This window comes from Sinocyclocheilus grahami, unplaced genomic scaffold, assembly GCF_001515645.1.
Source record: "Sinocyclocheilus grahami isolate Dianchi unplaced genomic scaffold, SAMN03320097.WGS_v1.1 scaffold657.1, whole genome shotgun sequence".
NCBI lineage: Eukaryota > Metazoa > Chordata > Actinopteri > Cypriniformes > Cyprinidae > Sinocyclocheilus > Sinocyclocheilus grahami.
In genome coordinates, this window is record NW_015505836.1 from 868,236 (window position 1) to 881,489 (window position 13,254).

Consider the following 13,254-nt stretch of genomic DNA (forward strand, 5'->3'; position numbering starts at 1 on the left):
GAGTTTTGCGCATCGTGTGTGTGTGTGTGAGAGAGAGAGAGAGAGAGAGAGAGAGAGAGAGAGACACAGGATCACATCACAGTGGAGTCAGCGTGGCTTGTGTACTGCAAACACATAATGTTACCAGCTTCATCACTGTGTCTGTCACGCGACTCTGTTCCCCTTTGGGGCTCTGTCTTTACATTTATTTTGAAAGATGAAGCTCGTGATTATGGTAAGGGGCGTTACATTTCCGACGAGTGCTTGCGGTGTTCGGCCAATCACAATGCACTGGGTCAGCTGGCCAATCAGAGCAGACTGCGCTTGTCGGAAGGAGGGACTTTGTAGAAAACTAAGCGTTTGAGGGAGGCGGGGCATAGAGGACCTACAATAATGTACAGTATTTGAAAAATGATGTGTTTTTTGAACACAAAAGCATGTCAACATATTCTGTTACACCAAATAATGATCTTTAAAAAAGCATCATATGACCCCTTTACATGTAAAAGAGCAGCACAAGCATTCATCAAAATACCTCTTTTTAAGTTATTTAAAAGAAAGAAAATCATATGGGTTTAGAATGATGGATTTTTTCATTTTTGGGTGAATTATTTACTACAAAACTGGTTGATTTATCAAAAAGTGAGTCATCTGTCTGGGTCTCTATTTTCTGGGAGTCTTGATGGGTTTTTAATAATAGATGTTGTGTTTTAGTGTGAGCTGTGGGGTGTCAGACTGTGACTCACTCCCTAAGCTAAAGTAACAAGACTTCATCCATCGCCACGACATGCTGACCCGACACAAACCTCTCCCAGGTCTCTGAGCTACTGCTAGCTGTCATTGAACATAATTAAAACATAACCGCACCAGTGAAAACAATGACATACAGTATATACACAGATGGGCACATATTCATATTCATACAATGCAAATATATTATTCATTCACAGCGTACCATTCAAAATTCAGATGTTAATGAATTATGTATGAAAAGGCATAAAAACTGTGATTCTGATAAGAAGGGTATATGAGAGGAGAAAGCAATGAGGCTACAATTGAGCAATAATTTATGTAGAAAATACTGTACACCTAACATCTATACACCTAAATTACTTTTAATGTTACATTTTAAAACCATTATGCACCTACTACAACATCGAAATTGAGTCAAAACAGCACCATTTTTTCCTGTTAATTTAGCTAAATGCTAAATAATGCTATCTTGCTTTTAAGTTCATTAATAATTGACTGAATTTTATTTGTTTTTATTAATCTGTAAGCTTTGATGTCATTCATATGCTAGTATGCAAGTGTATAACTATATAATATTAGCTATAAACACTTTTTAGCATTTAGTTTTTTAATCTGGAGGGTGATGTTTGTCCAACTAAATAGAATGTCCTCTGGAATGACAACTAGCAAGTTAGCTAAACTGAAAATGTAGCCAATAGCCTTTGGCTTGCTTTTGTACTATGTTAACTTTGCTAAATGCTAACGCTGTCTGAAATGTTTTTTTGAAGTTTATTCATTTATATGACCACATGAAATCAAACCTTGAATGAATATTTACCTTTTAGCTTTGATATCATCTGCTAGTGTACTCCTAGCCTAACATACGCGCTAAAAATATACGCATAGGCATTTCATTTTTCATTTTGTGGGGGGTATACAGATTTGTGTCAAATAAAATGAGCTCTAGAATGAGAATGACAACTAGCATGTTAGCTAAACATACCCATTAGCCTTTAGTTTACATTTTTAATACCGTATATTGACCCGAATATAAGACACTGTTTTTTTCTTGGAAATACAGCTGAAAAAACGCGGTTGTCTTATATTCAGGGTCTAGACTTTGACATGTCAATAATACACCCACAACAATAGGTGGTGCCAAATACGCATAAAACGAGTGTGCGTAATATAATGCATGTTGTAAAGATGGCGAGTAAAAACAAAAGAATAAGAAAACCTTACAGCTGCATGAGTCGTGACTGTCACGTTAGCCTGATGGGACTAAACTCTCTTTGTGATTTTAAAACGTAAGACAGTACCCAGATTTGAAGACTACAGTAAGATTTAACTTCTACCGTTAATAAGATTTTGGTAGGCTACTATTAGATGGATAGCCTAAATGTCCTAATTCAGATGGGCTACCTGTTTTTTTTTTTTTTTATGGTATATCAAAAAGTGTATATTTTTTAAATGTGATTGTTGGTACATTTTACCAGTTTTTACCATACTTTCAAAACAAAAATTAAAATAGGAAAAACATGCAATATGAAAATAATTGAAGACAAAATGTGTTTTACTGAGAAAAAACAAGATTTGGTTTTTAAAAAGCCTTTTTCCAAAAGGTACATCTGGAAAAAGGGGGGTCGTCTTATAATCAGGGTCGTCTTATATTCGGGCCAATACGGTATGTTACTTTAGCTAAATGCTAATGCTTTCTGAACATTATAGTTTTAAATGGCCACATGAAATCAAAACTTGACTGAGCTTTTGTGGATTTTAGTCCACGTCTGTTAGCTTAACTCATATAGTGAACTCCTAGCATAGAATGTGCTATTTTTTTAGCCCATATACGCATTTAATCTTTCATTTTGTGAGGTGCATATGGATTTTTGTCCAATAAAATGATCTCCGGAACGAGAATGAGAACTAGCAAGTTAGCAAAACTAAAAACGTAGCACATAGCCTTTAGTTTACAATTGTTCTATGCTAATTTAGCTAAATGCTAATGATATTTTAACATGGCTGCTTTTAGGTTCATTCACTTTATGACCCCATGAAATCAAAATCAGACTTTAGTGGGTTTTAGAGTCTGCTCATTTTTAGGCCAACTCTATGCTAATTTACTCCCACTAAATCTGCGACTTTATATGTTTGCTATTTAAAAAAGGAACATGTGGACATGTTCCTGTGACAACGTCCTGCTTAAACAGGAAATATGTCAACATAGGACAGAAAATTTTATATTTGATGTTATTTTCATCGTTCTATGACTTGCGCACTTATTCTAATCTAGCACAGCATACAGTACAGACAGGGCTGGACTGGGACAAAAAATCAGCCCTGGCATTTTTTGGTCCAGGCGGCCCATCACCACTTCGAGATATATATATATATACACACACACATACACTATACCAGTCAAAAGTTTTTGAACAGTAAGATTTTTTATGTTTTTTAAAGAATTCTCTTCTGCTCACCAAGCCTGAATTTATTTGATCCAAAATACAGCAAAAGCAGTAATATAATGAAATATTTTTACTATTTAAAATAGCTGTTTCTATTTGAATATATTTTAAATTTATTAATAATTTATTCCTGCATCATTATTTTTAGCATCATTACTCCAGTCACATGATCCTTCAGAAATCATTCAAATATTCTGATTTGCTGCTCAAAAAACATTTATTATTATGTTGAAAACAGCCGAGTAGAATTTTTCAGGTTTCTTTGATTAATAGAACGTTCAGAAGAATAGCATTGATCTGAAAAAAAAAAAAAAAATTGTAACATTATAAATGTCTTTACCATCACTTTTGATCAATTTAAAGCATCCTTGCTAAATAAAAGTATTAATTTCTATCATTTCCCAAAAAAATAAAAAATACTGACTCCAAGCTTTTGAATGGTATATGTATAATGTTACAAAAGCTTTTTATTTCATATGAATGCTGATTTTGGATCTTTCTATTGGATCTTTCTTACTGTTCAAAAAATTTTGACTGGTAGTGTATGTATGTAGCCTATGTATCACACTCATATCACATCTTGTTTTGGATAAGAATAAAACGTCAGGTCCGACAATATCGTGTCTTTTTTTATTTAAATCTTGCTTTATTCGCATTGGCCCATGGAAACCTCTATGAACACACTTGACTTAACTTGGCTAAAAAATTGCGTGGGACGAATTTACGTTTTATTAAAAAGTGTTTACGCATTCTACACTCATGGCGCGCAGCCGCGCACACACATTAGGATAGGTTAGATTCCTGCCTCCGTTGCGAGTCCCTATCAAGCACTTTAACAATTCAACTACTCTCTTCTTCTCCTCCAGCCTGGCTCTTTGGCCCGCATCACCCACCGCAGAGCAAGCCTGTTCCTGATAAATCTCCTGTGAAAACGTGGGAAAAGCCGACGAGGAAGAAGTTGGGGTGATGCGATCTTTATATAGGTGGAGCAAAATATTTAATCGCTCCGTCTATAGAGCATTGTGATTGGATGTTTACACTGTCAATACAGGAGACAAACCAATGGGCCACTGGCTGCTCGCTGTCCCTGCGTGATGGTTTTCGGCAAAAAAAACATTCTGTCGGCCCCTTAAGTGCGTCGGCCCACCGGGAAAATGCCCGGTATGCCCGATTACCAATCCAGCCCGGAGTACAGATACAATAGCATGGAAATTAGCATGTAGCCTAAGCAAATGTAAAGGAACAATGGATAATACACCAAAGGACCATCCACAAAGTCAACGTCAAGGACAAATGTAAAATGGTCGTGAGTGAGCCAGTTATGAGGAGGTGTGACACTATTCTGGACCACTTCCACAGTCTCTAGAAAGTCAGGACAAATCTCAGGTGGACAAGCAAATGGCGAAAATGACATGCATATACACAAACACACACAGAAAATGGACACTGAAAGCTGAAAGCATGAGCAACTTTACCAACCTGGGGTTCAACTTTCTCCTACATAAACGAGTGAGAGCGTGTAGAGGAAAAACACAGAGGAGACGTGAAGTGTTTGGACATTAAAGCAGACGCAAACATCCCACATAATCTTAAAAGCTGACTGAAGGTCAGCTGCAGCAATGATGCACTGAAAACACAGCATTTATCCAACTCATCATCAGTCGAGTACTAAAAATATGGAAAACAATTACTGTAATGTGCGTTTGATTATCTCTGCTGCTGACACACGATTCAGAAGGTCCCAGCGATAAGCCGGAGCAGCTTGGTGATTTTGTTAAAAAGCTGATTACTTTATTATCAGGGGCTTCTGGGAAGGGTTATGGACAGCGGTGGGGATTGCTTGTGGTTTAAAAGGTGAATCTCATGAAAACATCCAGGGCTTTTTTTTTAACCCAAACAGTTTAAACACCCCAAAATTGGTCTTAACCACAACACTATTTTGGTAACTTCTTTTAATGTCTAAAAAAAAGACATTTAGTATGCTTCACTTCAAGTCTAATATGACTGAAAGTAATGAATTTAGATCATAATGAATCATATACAAATTTGGATTAAATTCATTCAGTGAATGATTCATCAGACTTCTTCAAACTGATAATCTGCACAATTTATTCAAAATTACTCATAAGAGTCATTCTTTCATGAAAACAATGCCATTGAAATTTTTCTTTTTAAATAAATTAATACTTTTATTTGTCAAGGACACAATGAATTGTTCAAAAGTGACAGTAAAGACATTTATAATATTATTTAATTTAATTTAAAAAATTAGATTTCAAATAAATGCTGAAAAATATTAAATATTACGAAATATAAGCAATTTCCAAAAAAAAACATTAAGCAGCAAAATTTAAGCAATAAGCAAAATGTAAAAATAAAAATGTCATATATATTCAAATAGAAAACATTTAAATTGCAATAATATTTCACAATATTACGGTGTTTTTTAATTTGAAAAATTATATATTTTCAGGACCTTTTAATATCAGTTGATCACATTTCTCACTTCTTACTGTGTAGAAGTTTTCCTTCTGATTTTTGGTTTGTAAATCCCATCATTTTTAAAAGATTCTCTTTACTGTAATACAGTAATTTGTTCAGTGTTACAAAGATCAAGATTATATTCAAAATTAGTATGAATAAAAGAGTATCATGAAATGAAAATGACAATTTGTGAGGAACAGCTGCATAATCGTCATGAAAATGATGTCACAATTTAAAAAGTCTTAATGCTACTAAACACAGGCTTCATTTTCATTCAGCAAAATATCATTTCTCATTTCTTTCTTTTGATTTTGGGGGTGAAATATGACCCGGCCATGTTCCGTTTCGAGAGATTCACCCACATACTAGCAAATCCCCAGGTCTGCTTTGTGCTGAAACCAGAGGATGTTTCTGAGAGTGTTTTTATTCTGTTAACGGTAGCGTTGTGCACTGGAATAAGGAAGTGAACCGCAGGTGTAGAAAGGAAGGAAAATGCTCCCTTTGGTCTGGGAGGGGAAGTGGAGGTAAAGACGTGCAGCTGAGCTTTTATTGTGCACAGGAAGACCAAAAAAGGAATCCAGAGAACAAAAAGCCGTCATCTCCCACAAATACAGTGCCTTCAGAGGGAGCCAGTTCCTATGGTTACCAAAGAGGAAGAGGGGGGGCTACGTGTGCTTGGGGTGGTTTCAGCAGTCAGACAGATGAGACGCGCGCGTGTGTGTGTGTGTGTGTGTGTGTGTGTGTGTGCATCAGTGGGTGTGTCTATTGCCCTCTGGAGCCCTGTTATTTTTGCGCGAGTGTTTTTGTGTTTCCTCTCTTACGTGTTATTGACAATCTGGAGTCGTTCTCCTTTCCTGAATGACAAATCAGTGGCGGTTCGTGACTCGTAGTCATACAAAGCCACAAACGTGGTCACGCCGCCTATGGAAAAATACAAGAGACAAACATAGAGCGTTAACTTGATGCAATTCAAAAACTTCAGCAGGGAAATTACATTAACCCAAGTAATATAATGTAATGTTGGGTTGCCAATGAAAATGGGCATCTAAAAATAGTCTAGACTTGCACAGTCAGACTTTTGACTACCGACAAAGACTCTAAGAGGGTAATTTTGAATTTGTTGCATACTGGTCTATTAATGTGCTGTTGAATTTATTAAAATCAGGGTTGTTATAGTTAATAACTAAAACTAAAATCATAAAAAAATTGAAATAAAATAAAATTAGTATTAAAAAAAAAACTTATTTTACTAATTGAAATAAAATTAATTAACAAAAATAAATGTAAAAACATTTTATTACCTGAAATAAAATGTATATAAAATTAAATACAGAAAATGTATTTTATTAACTGAAATAAAAAACAATTCATATTAAAATAAATAATATAAAAAAATTTATTAACTGACTGAGATAAATATAAAAATATCAAATAAAAAATTTAAGATATTTTTTAATTGGTTGCAAAGGCAAAATTAAGAACTATAAATACTATACAGACATATTTAACAAAATACAATAAAAATGACAAAAACACAACTACTAAAGTTTAAAATTAAAATAAATAATATATAAAAAAATCGTAATATAGGCCTATTGATTATAATAGTATAATAATATTATTACTAATACATATAAGAAAATGTACTTCATTATAAAACTTACTATTATTATTAATAAAAGCTTATTAATATTTGAACACGTATTTAAATAATGGTGCAGCAGTTTCCAAGAATGGTTTCGCTGTGGAGGAATTTTGGCCCACTCTTCTTTGCAGAATTTTTTTAATTCAATATCAAATAAAAAATTTAAGATATTTTTTAATTGGTTGCAAAGGCAAAATTAAGAACTATAAATACTATACAGACATATTTAACAAAATACAATAAAAATGACAAAAACACAACTACTAAAGTTTAAAATTAAAATAAATAATATAAAAAAATCATAATATAGGCCTATTGATTATAATAGTATAATAATATTATTACTAATACATATAAGAAAATGTACTTCATTATAAAACTTACTATTATTATTAATAAAAGCTTATTAATATTTGAACACGTATTTAAATAATGGTGCAGCAGTTTCCAAGAATGGTTGCATAGACAATACTGGATAATTTAGATTATTACTGACCAAAATGCAAAATGTTCACAGACTTTGTAGCCAAAATTTCAAACTATCAAAACCTAAAAGGTGCCAGTTATTTCCTGGACAAACTGTAGTAAATCCAGCAAGTGGTTTTCCACAGAAATTGCTGGGTATCATGCAATTTGTTTCCACAAAGACAGACAAAACTCTCAGAGATCCTGGAACAGCAGCCAATCAGATCGGAGCTTAGGAGTTTGGAAAATCCTGTGCTATTTTTGTATGCAGTATGCATCAGATGGTCCATTAAAGGTCTGATGTGGCGTCTTAGTCTTAAGGCTAAAAAAGGTCTACCTGTGAATCTCATTCATGGGATTTAAACACAGAATTCATCAAAACTGTCTGCACTTTTTATCATTTTATATACATAAATCTATAACGAGCCTAATTTACATAGAAAATAGGTGTGCTGAAAAGTGCTATAGTGAATAAAGGGCATATTTTCCCACACAAAACGGTTTCAGTTCACTCTTCAGATGTCTTGGCCTATATCCGTTAACACTATAATACCGAAAGTCAGCAAAAGCAGAAGCGTAAGGACGCTGATCAGACCGAGCTGCATTACCGGACAGCGTGCCGACCCTGTGAGGAGACGTGATGCTGTTGTTCGAGTTCACGCCTCCAAACAGCGCCTGCTCCGCGCTGATGATGTTGGGCTGGGTGCCGCGTCTGCTGCCGTCCACCGGCGGACTCCGGTTGGGTGTGAAGGATGACTGGTTGGGACTGTGATGGTGTCCTCCGGTGCCGTCGTCCAGACTCCGGGAGCGCGGGCCGAGCTCTTTGGGTTTACTCTTGGTTCCGCCCATGCCCTAGGCCTGCAAAGAGACAGACCGGCAGCTGATGCTTTTACCCAAAACACCTTGCAGTACACCGATTACTAGGAGTAGAGTAAAATTCAAGTAGTTTATTCCAAATTTAAAATAGTATATAATTAAAACAATAGTAATTATTTTAATATGAATCTATATTAATTAAATTAATATAGAAAAATAAATAAAAAGGAAAATGTGAATATTTAAATATGTATTTAATATTTATATACGCATTTATATAAAATATTAAATCAATAAATACAACAAATAAAAAAAACACAGAGCTTAATTTCTGAACTTATTTGTTTTGCTTGCTTTGTATGTATGGATTACTTGGATTACTTTTTTCACCACTTTGACTCTTTTTGACACCATTTTACCCGCTTTCTGTGTGTGTGTGTGTGTGTGTATGTATATAAGGGCTGTTATTCTGCACACTTAAGATGTTTTTTTTGTTTCTACATGTTATCTTAAAGAGCAGGTCATATGGGTTTTTGAAAAATATCTCTTTTGCAGTTTATAACGTAGCTATCCTTAAATGAAAACAATCTGCAAAGTTGTTGATCAAAAAAGTGCATGATAAATAATGATATTGTCTCTCAAAAGAGAGAGTCGATTCTGAATCGCCTTAACGAGTCGACATATTTTCGAATCTTTTGCCTGTTACCGGTATATGTCTCTGGGTAAAACATTTGCATAATCCCCGCCTGCCCGCGAAATACGAAGAGTGACCTGCCCACAAACACTTCCGCTAGTTAGTGTGTTTACATCATGTTGAGAAGACACTCTGTTCAAGGATACCACAGAAATACAAATCGAACCTTTTGTTGTGTGCATGTCATTTTACCAAGGCCTGCTTCTCTAATCTTTGCCTTTTACCTTTGTTGGCTTCTAATCTTCTTAATTTGGACTAACAAGCTCTCCGAAGCACAATCTGTAAGTATGATTGATACGTTAGGTGTACATTTTCAATTGAGTGCTCAAAAGGGGAAGTCGTGGCCTAATGGTTAGAGAGTAGGACTCATAACCCAAAGGTTGTGGGTTCGAGTCTCGTACTGGCAGGGATTGTAGGTGGGGGGAGTGAATGTACAGCACTCTCTCCCACCTTCGATACCACGACTGAGGTGCCCTTGAGCAAGGCACCGAACCCCCAACTGCTCCCCGGGCGCTGCAGCATAAATGGCTGCCCACTGCTCCGGGTATGTGTTCACGGTTTCCGAAGCACAATCTGTAAGTATGATTGTTACGTTAGGTGTACATTTTCAATTGAGTGCTCAAAAGGGGAAGTCGTGGCCTAATGGTTAGAGAGTTGGACTCATAACGCTGTTCTGCATTCTGATTAAAGGTTAAGACACAGAGTCTTTAGTCTGTCGTTCTTCAAACATTACAGTAGACATATTTTGGTTTACAAACTGTAGTTTCATCAGTTAGTCACGTTAATTTTTCCTGAGTAAAATATGGATTAGTGAAAATGCATTGCAACAAACAAAAAAAACAAAAAAACAAACAAACAAAACATAAGAAAAAGTAGCAACCAAAACACAAAATTGGTAAAAACACAAAAGAAAAAACAAAACAAAAAATACAAATACCCAGAAAGCACAAAAAGAAAACAGAAACGAGAAAAAAAGTAAATAAAATACAAAAAATACAAAAAGAAAAAAAAAACAAGAAAATAAAAATAAGAAAAGTAAAAGCAACAAAATTAACAAAAGGAAAAAAACAAAACAAACAAAAAAGAAAATAAACAAAAGAAAATAAATAGAAGAAAAACAAAGCCAAACACACACACACAAAGTAAAAAACAGAAAAAAAAGAACAAAAAAGAAATATGGATAAGAAAAAAAAAGACAAAAGAAATAAAAAAAAAAATAAGCAAAAGAAAAGAGGCTGTGTGTGGATGCCAAAGCATTACTCCTAGTTGCTAGTTCTGAGTGTTTGGGTGTTTTGTGGTTACTTACTTGCCCAAGAGGGGAGAATACACATGTAAATATTTTCCAAATATTTACTGCATGTGTGAGTATTTATATATACATAATAAATATACCGAGTATATTTACAAACTTTTATTTTGGACGCGATTAATCGTTTGACAGCACTAATATCTATAGACTTATTTACATAGAAAATACCAGGAAAATGGCAAAAATAAAAAAAATACATAGAAAACTAAAATTAGTCACTAGCATGGGAACAAAAGCTAAATGACTCGCAGCATGGCTGTCTCTCGTCGGTGAGATGGGAAAGTCTCATGTCACATGTGGAAATGTGGTGAGGGGCTGTTATCTAACAGCTGAGGAGATTCCGACAGATCGGATGAAGCAGAGACGGCCCATCCCCCCAGCGCTCCACAGACAGCCTCTGGTTTCTGAGGGAGGACAGCTAGCGGAGCGGGGCAGTGTTGGGGGTGGAGGGTCGATATTCCCCCTCTGGGCTCGTCTGTGTGCTGAAGAGCAGCTGGGGTGTTTAGCCTAGCAGGGGCTGGCTGCTACACATACATACTGTACAGTAATGTATATATACACACACACGTAAAGCTACAGCAACACGACTGCTAACAGACTCAGGCATACAAAAGAAGCCTACCTGCCTGGACTTGTGCTAAAAACACACTCCTGCAAACTCACAATTTACAGGCTATACTGTTTCATATTTCATAAATATATTATAAACGTGTCAGCCATTTTTCTCAAATGGTGGGTCATGACCCAAAAATGACTCGCTGAATATATATTTATGCATATTTATTTTCATTTTAACAAATATGCATTTAATAGTTTTAATATATAAAAAATAATTAATATAAAATTAATAATTAATATAAAAATATATCATAGATAAAAATTGTGCATATATTAATTTCTCAGATATATACAGTATTTCAATTTTTTATTTTAATACATAATATATATATATATATCCATCTATCTGTGTGTTTGTGTGCTTGTATAATATATAATAATAATATATAATAAATATACATAATACATCTCCAATTTATTACTTATTTTTATTTTATTTATTTATTTTCAGTTAAAGTATTTTTTCTCAGATATATAAAGTATTTTAATATTTTATTAACTTTATATTAATACTTAATAAATATCATATACATAATATATATTCCAATTTAAATATTTTTATTTTTAGTTAAATAAACAGATTTATTTTAATATATATTTTATTAATACACATTTATATCAATACTATACATTTAAATATATAGTAAATAACATATTTCAGATATTTATACTCAGAGATTTATATATTATTTATTTATTTTTAAGTTGCATATATTATTTATTTATTTTTAAGTTGCATATATTGATTAATTATTCACAAAACAAAATAATATTCCATTGCGACCATCCAGAACACCCAAGCAACCACTTATAGCACCACAGCAAATACATAGCAACACCCTGGCAAAAATCTTACCTTACTGATTACTGTTACCCATTATTTCTCAGTCATATGTAAAAAGCACAATGTGAGCTCAGCTGGGGCTCCTTCAGTTGGATAAAACAAAAGCGTCCATTGTTCTCAACCCATCAAGCCTTGCAATCTGGAGTGTGTAATACTGCAACTATTCACTCGTCTGTTGCTATTGCCTGTGATAATTCCTCTTTTTAAAGTTTTCAAAACCATCTCTAAATTACACACAAGCATCCATAGAGTCCAAAACACCTGCAGAAACATGAAACTTCACACATTCAGAGCGGGTTAGCTGGCTGTCAGCTGACGTGTGAACGCTCTCGGCCGGACCTCCTGAGGACAAGGAAAACACCTGCAGACAGCGAGCGAGAGAGAGAGAGTCCAATCCATGATGAAAGGCTTCGGATTCGCTCAATTATGCAGGAGGAAAGCCAGAGGATCACCAATCCCACATACTTCCCAGGGGTTTGAGCATAACAGGAATTACAACTCAGTTACAAAGTTTTTCTGTTGACCCGAGATCATTTCCTCCTTTCTGTTATCGGATAAAGTTATTTCTTGAACTCAATCTGTCAGCGGAGGCTGTGATTTGTGATGTAACAGCACCACAAAAACCTGTTCATGCAATCATTTCAGCCAAAATAACTATATAAAGCACCTGTTTGTTGGGCTATCGTCATAACTGTCATATTCATAGCTATGTTTTATCAGAGGATTTTATCCAAAGTGACTTTCACATGCTATGGAGCAAAGCATAAATCTATAGTGCTACCCACAAGTGTTATTTGATATACTATTGAAGTATTTTGAATTAGCTTTTATTATTATTATTACTGTGATGATGATGATATGTGAAAAATTACTAAAACCTAAATGAAAATATAACAATAACAGCATTTTAAACTGCTCTTAACAATGATATATATATATATATATATATATATATATATATATATATATATATATAATGCTATATTAAAATTATGTGTTCATATATGAAATATTATTTTGAACCGATATTTATGCCTGGTGTCAAAATTAAGAATAACAAAGTCTCTGACAAAAATTTTGTTTCTTTAAATGCTAATTCAAATTGGTTTTGAAAATTATCGATACCGATAACCATAAAATGCTTAATATCGGCACCGATAATCGGCCGACCAGTGTGTGTATTCACGTGTGTGTGTGTGTGTG

General features: G+C 34.3%; 1 protein-coding gene across 3 annotated transcripts in view; it reads right to left on the reverse strand.

Moving 5' to 3' along the window:
- LOC107558752 (proto-oncogene tyrosine-protein kinase Src-like) overlaps positions 1 to 13,254 on the reverse strand; it is a 55,712-nt gene that overhangs the window by 15,143 nt on the left and 27,315 nt on the right. For 2 of the 3 annotated variants that reach the window (XM_016242424.1, XM_016242425.1), the window contains 3 exons: positions 8,379 to 8,628; positions 6,482 to 6,581; positions 4,656 to 4,673 (listed from right to left, as the gene is read on the reverse strand). In XM_016242424.1, coding sequence (XP_016097910.1) covers positions 4,656 to 4,673; positions 6,482 to 6,581; positions 8,379 to 8,619 — 359 coding nt within the window. In that variant the 5' untranslated portion in view covers positions 8,620 to 8,628. The remainder of the gene's footprint in view (positions 1 to 4,655; positions 4,674 to 6,481; positions 6,582 to 8,378; positions 8,629 to 13,254) is intronic. The other variant, XM_016242426.1, reaches the window with a different exon arrangement.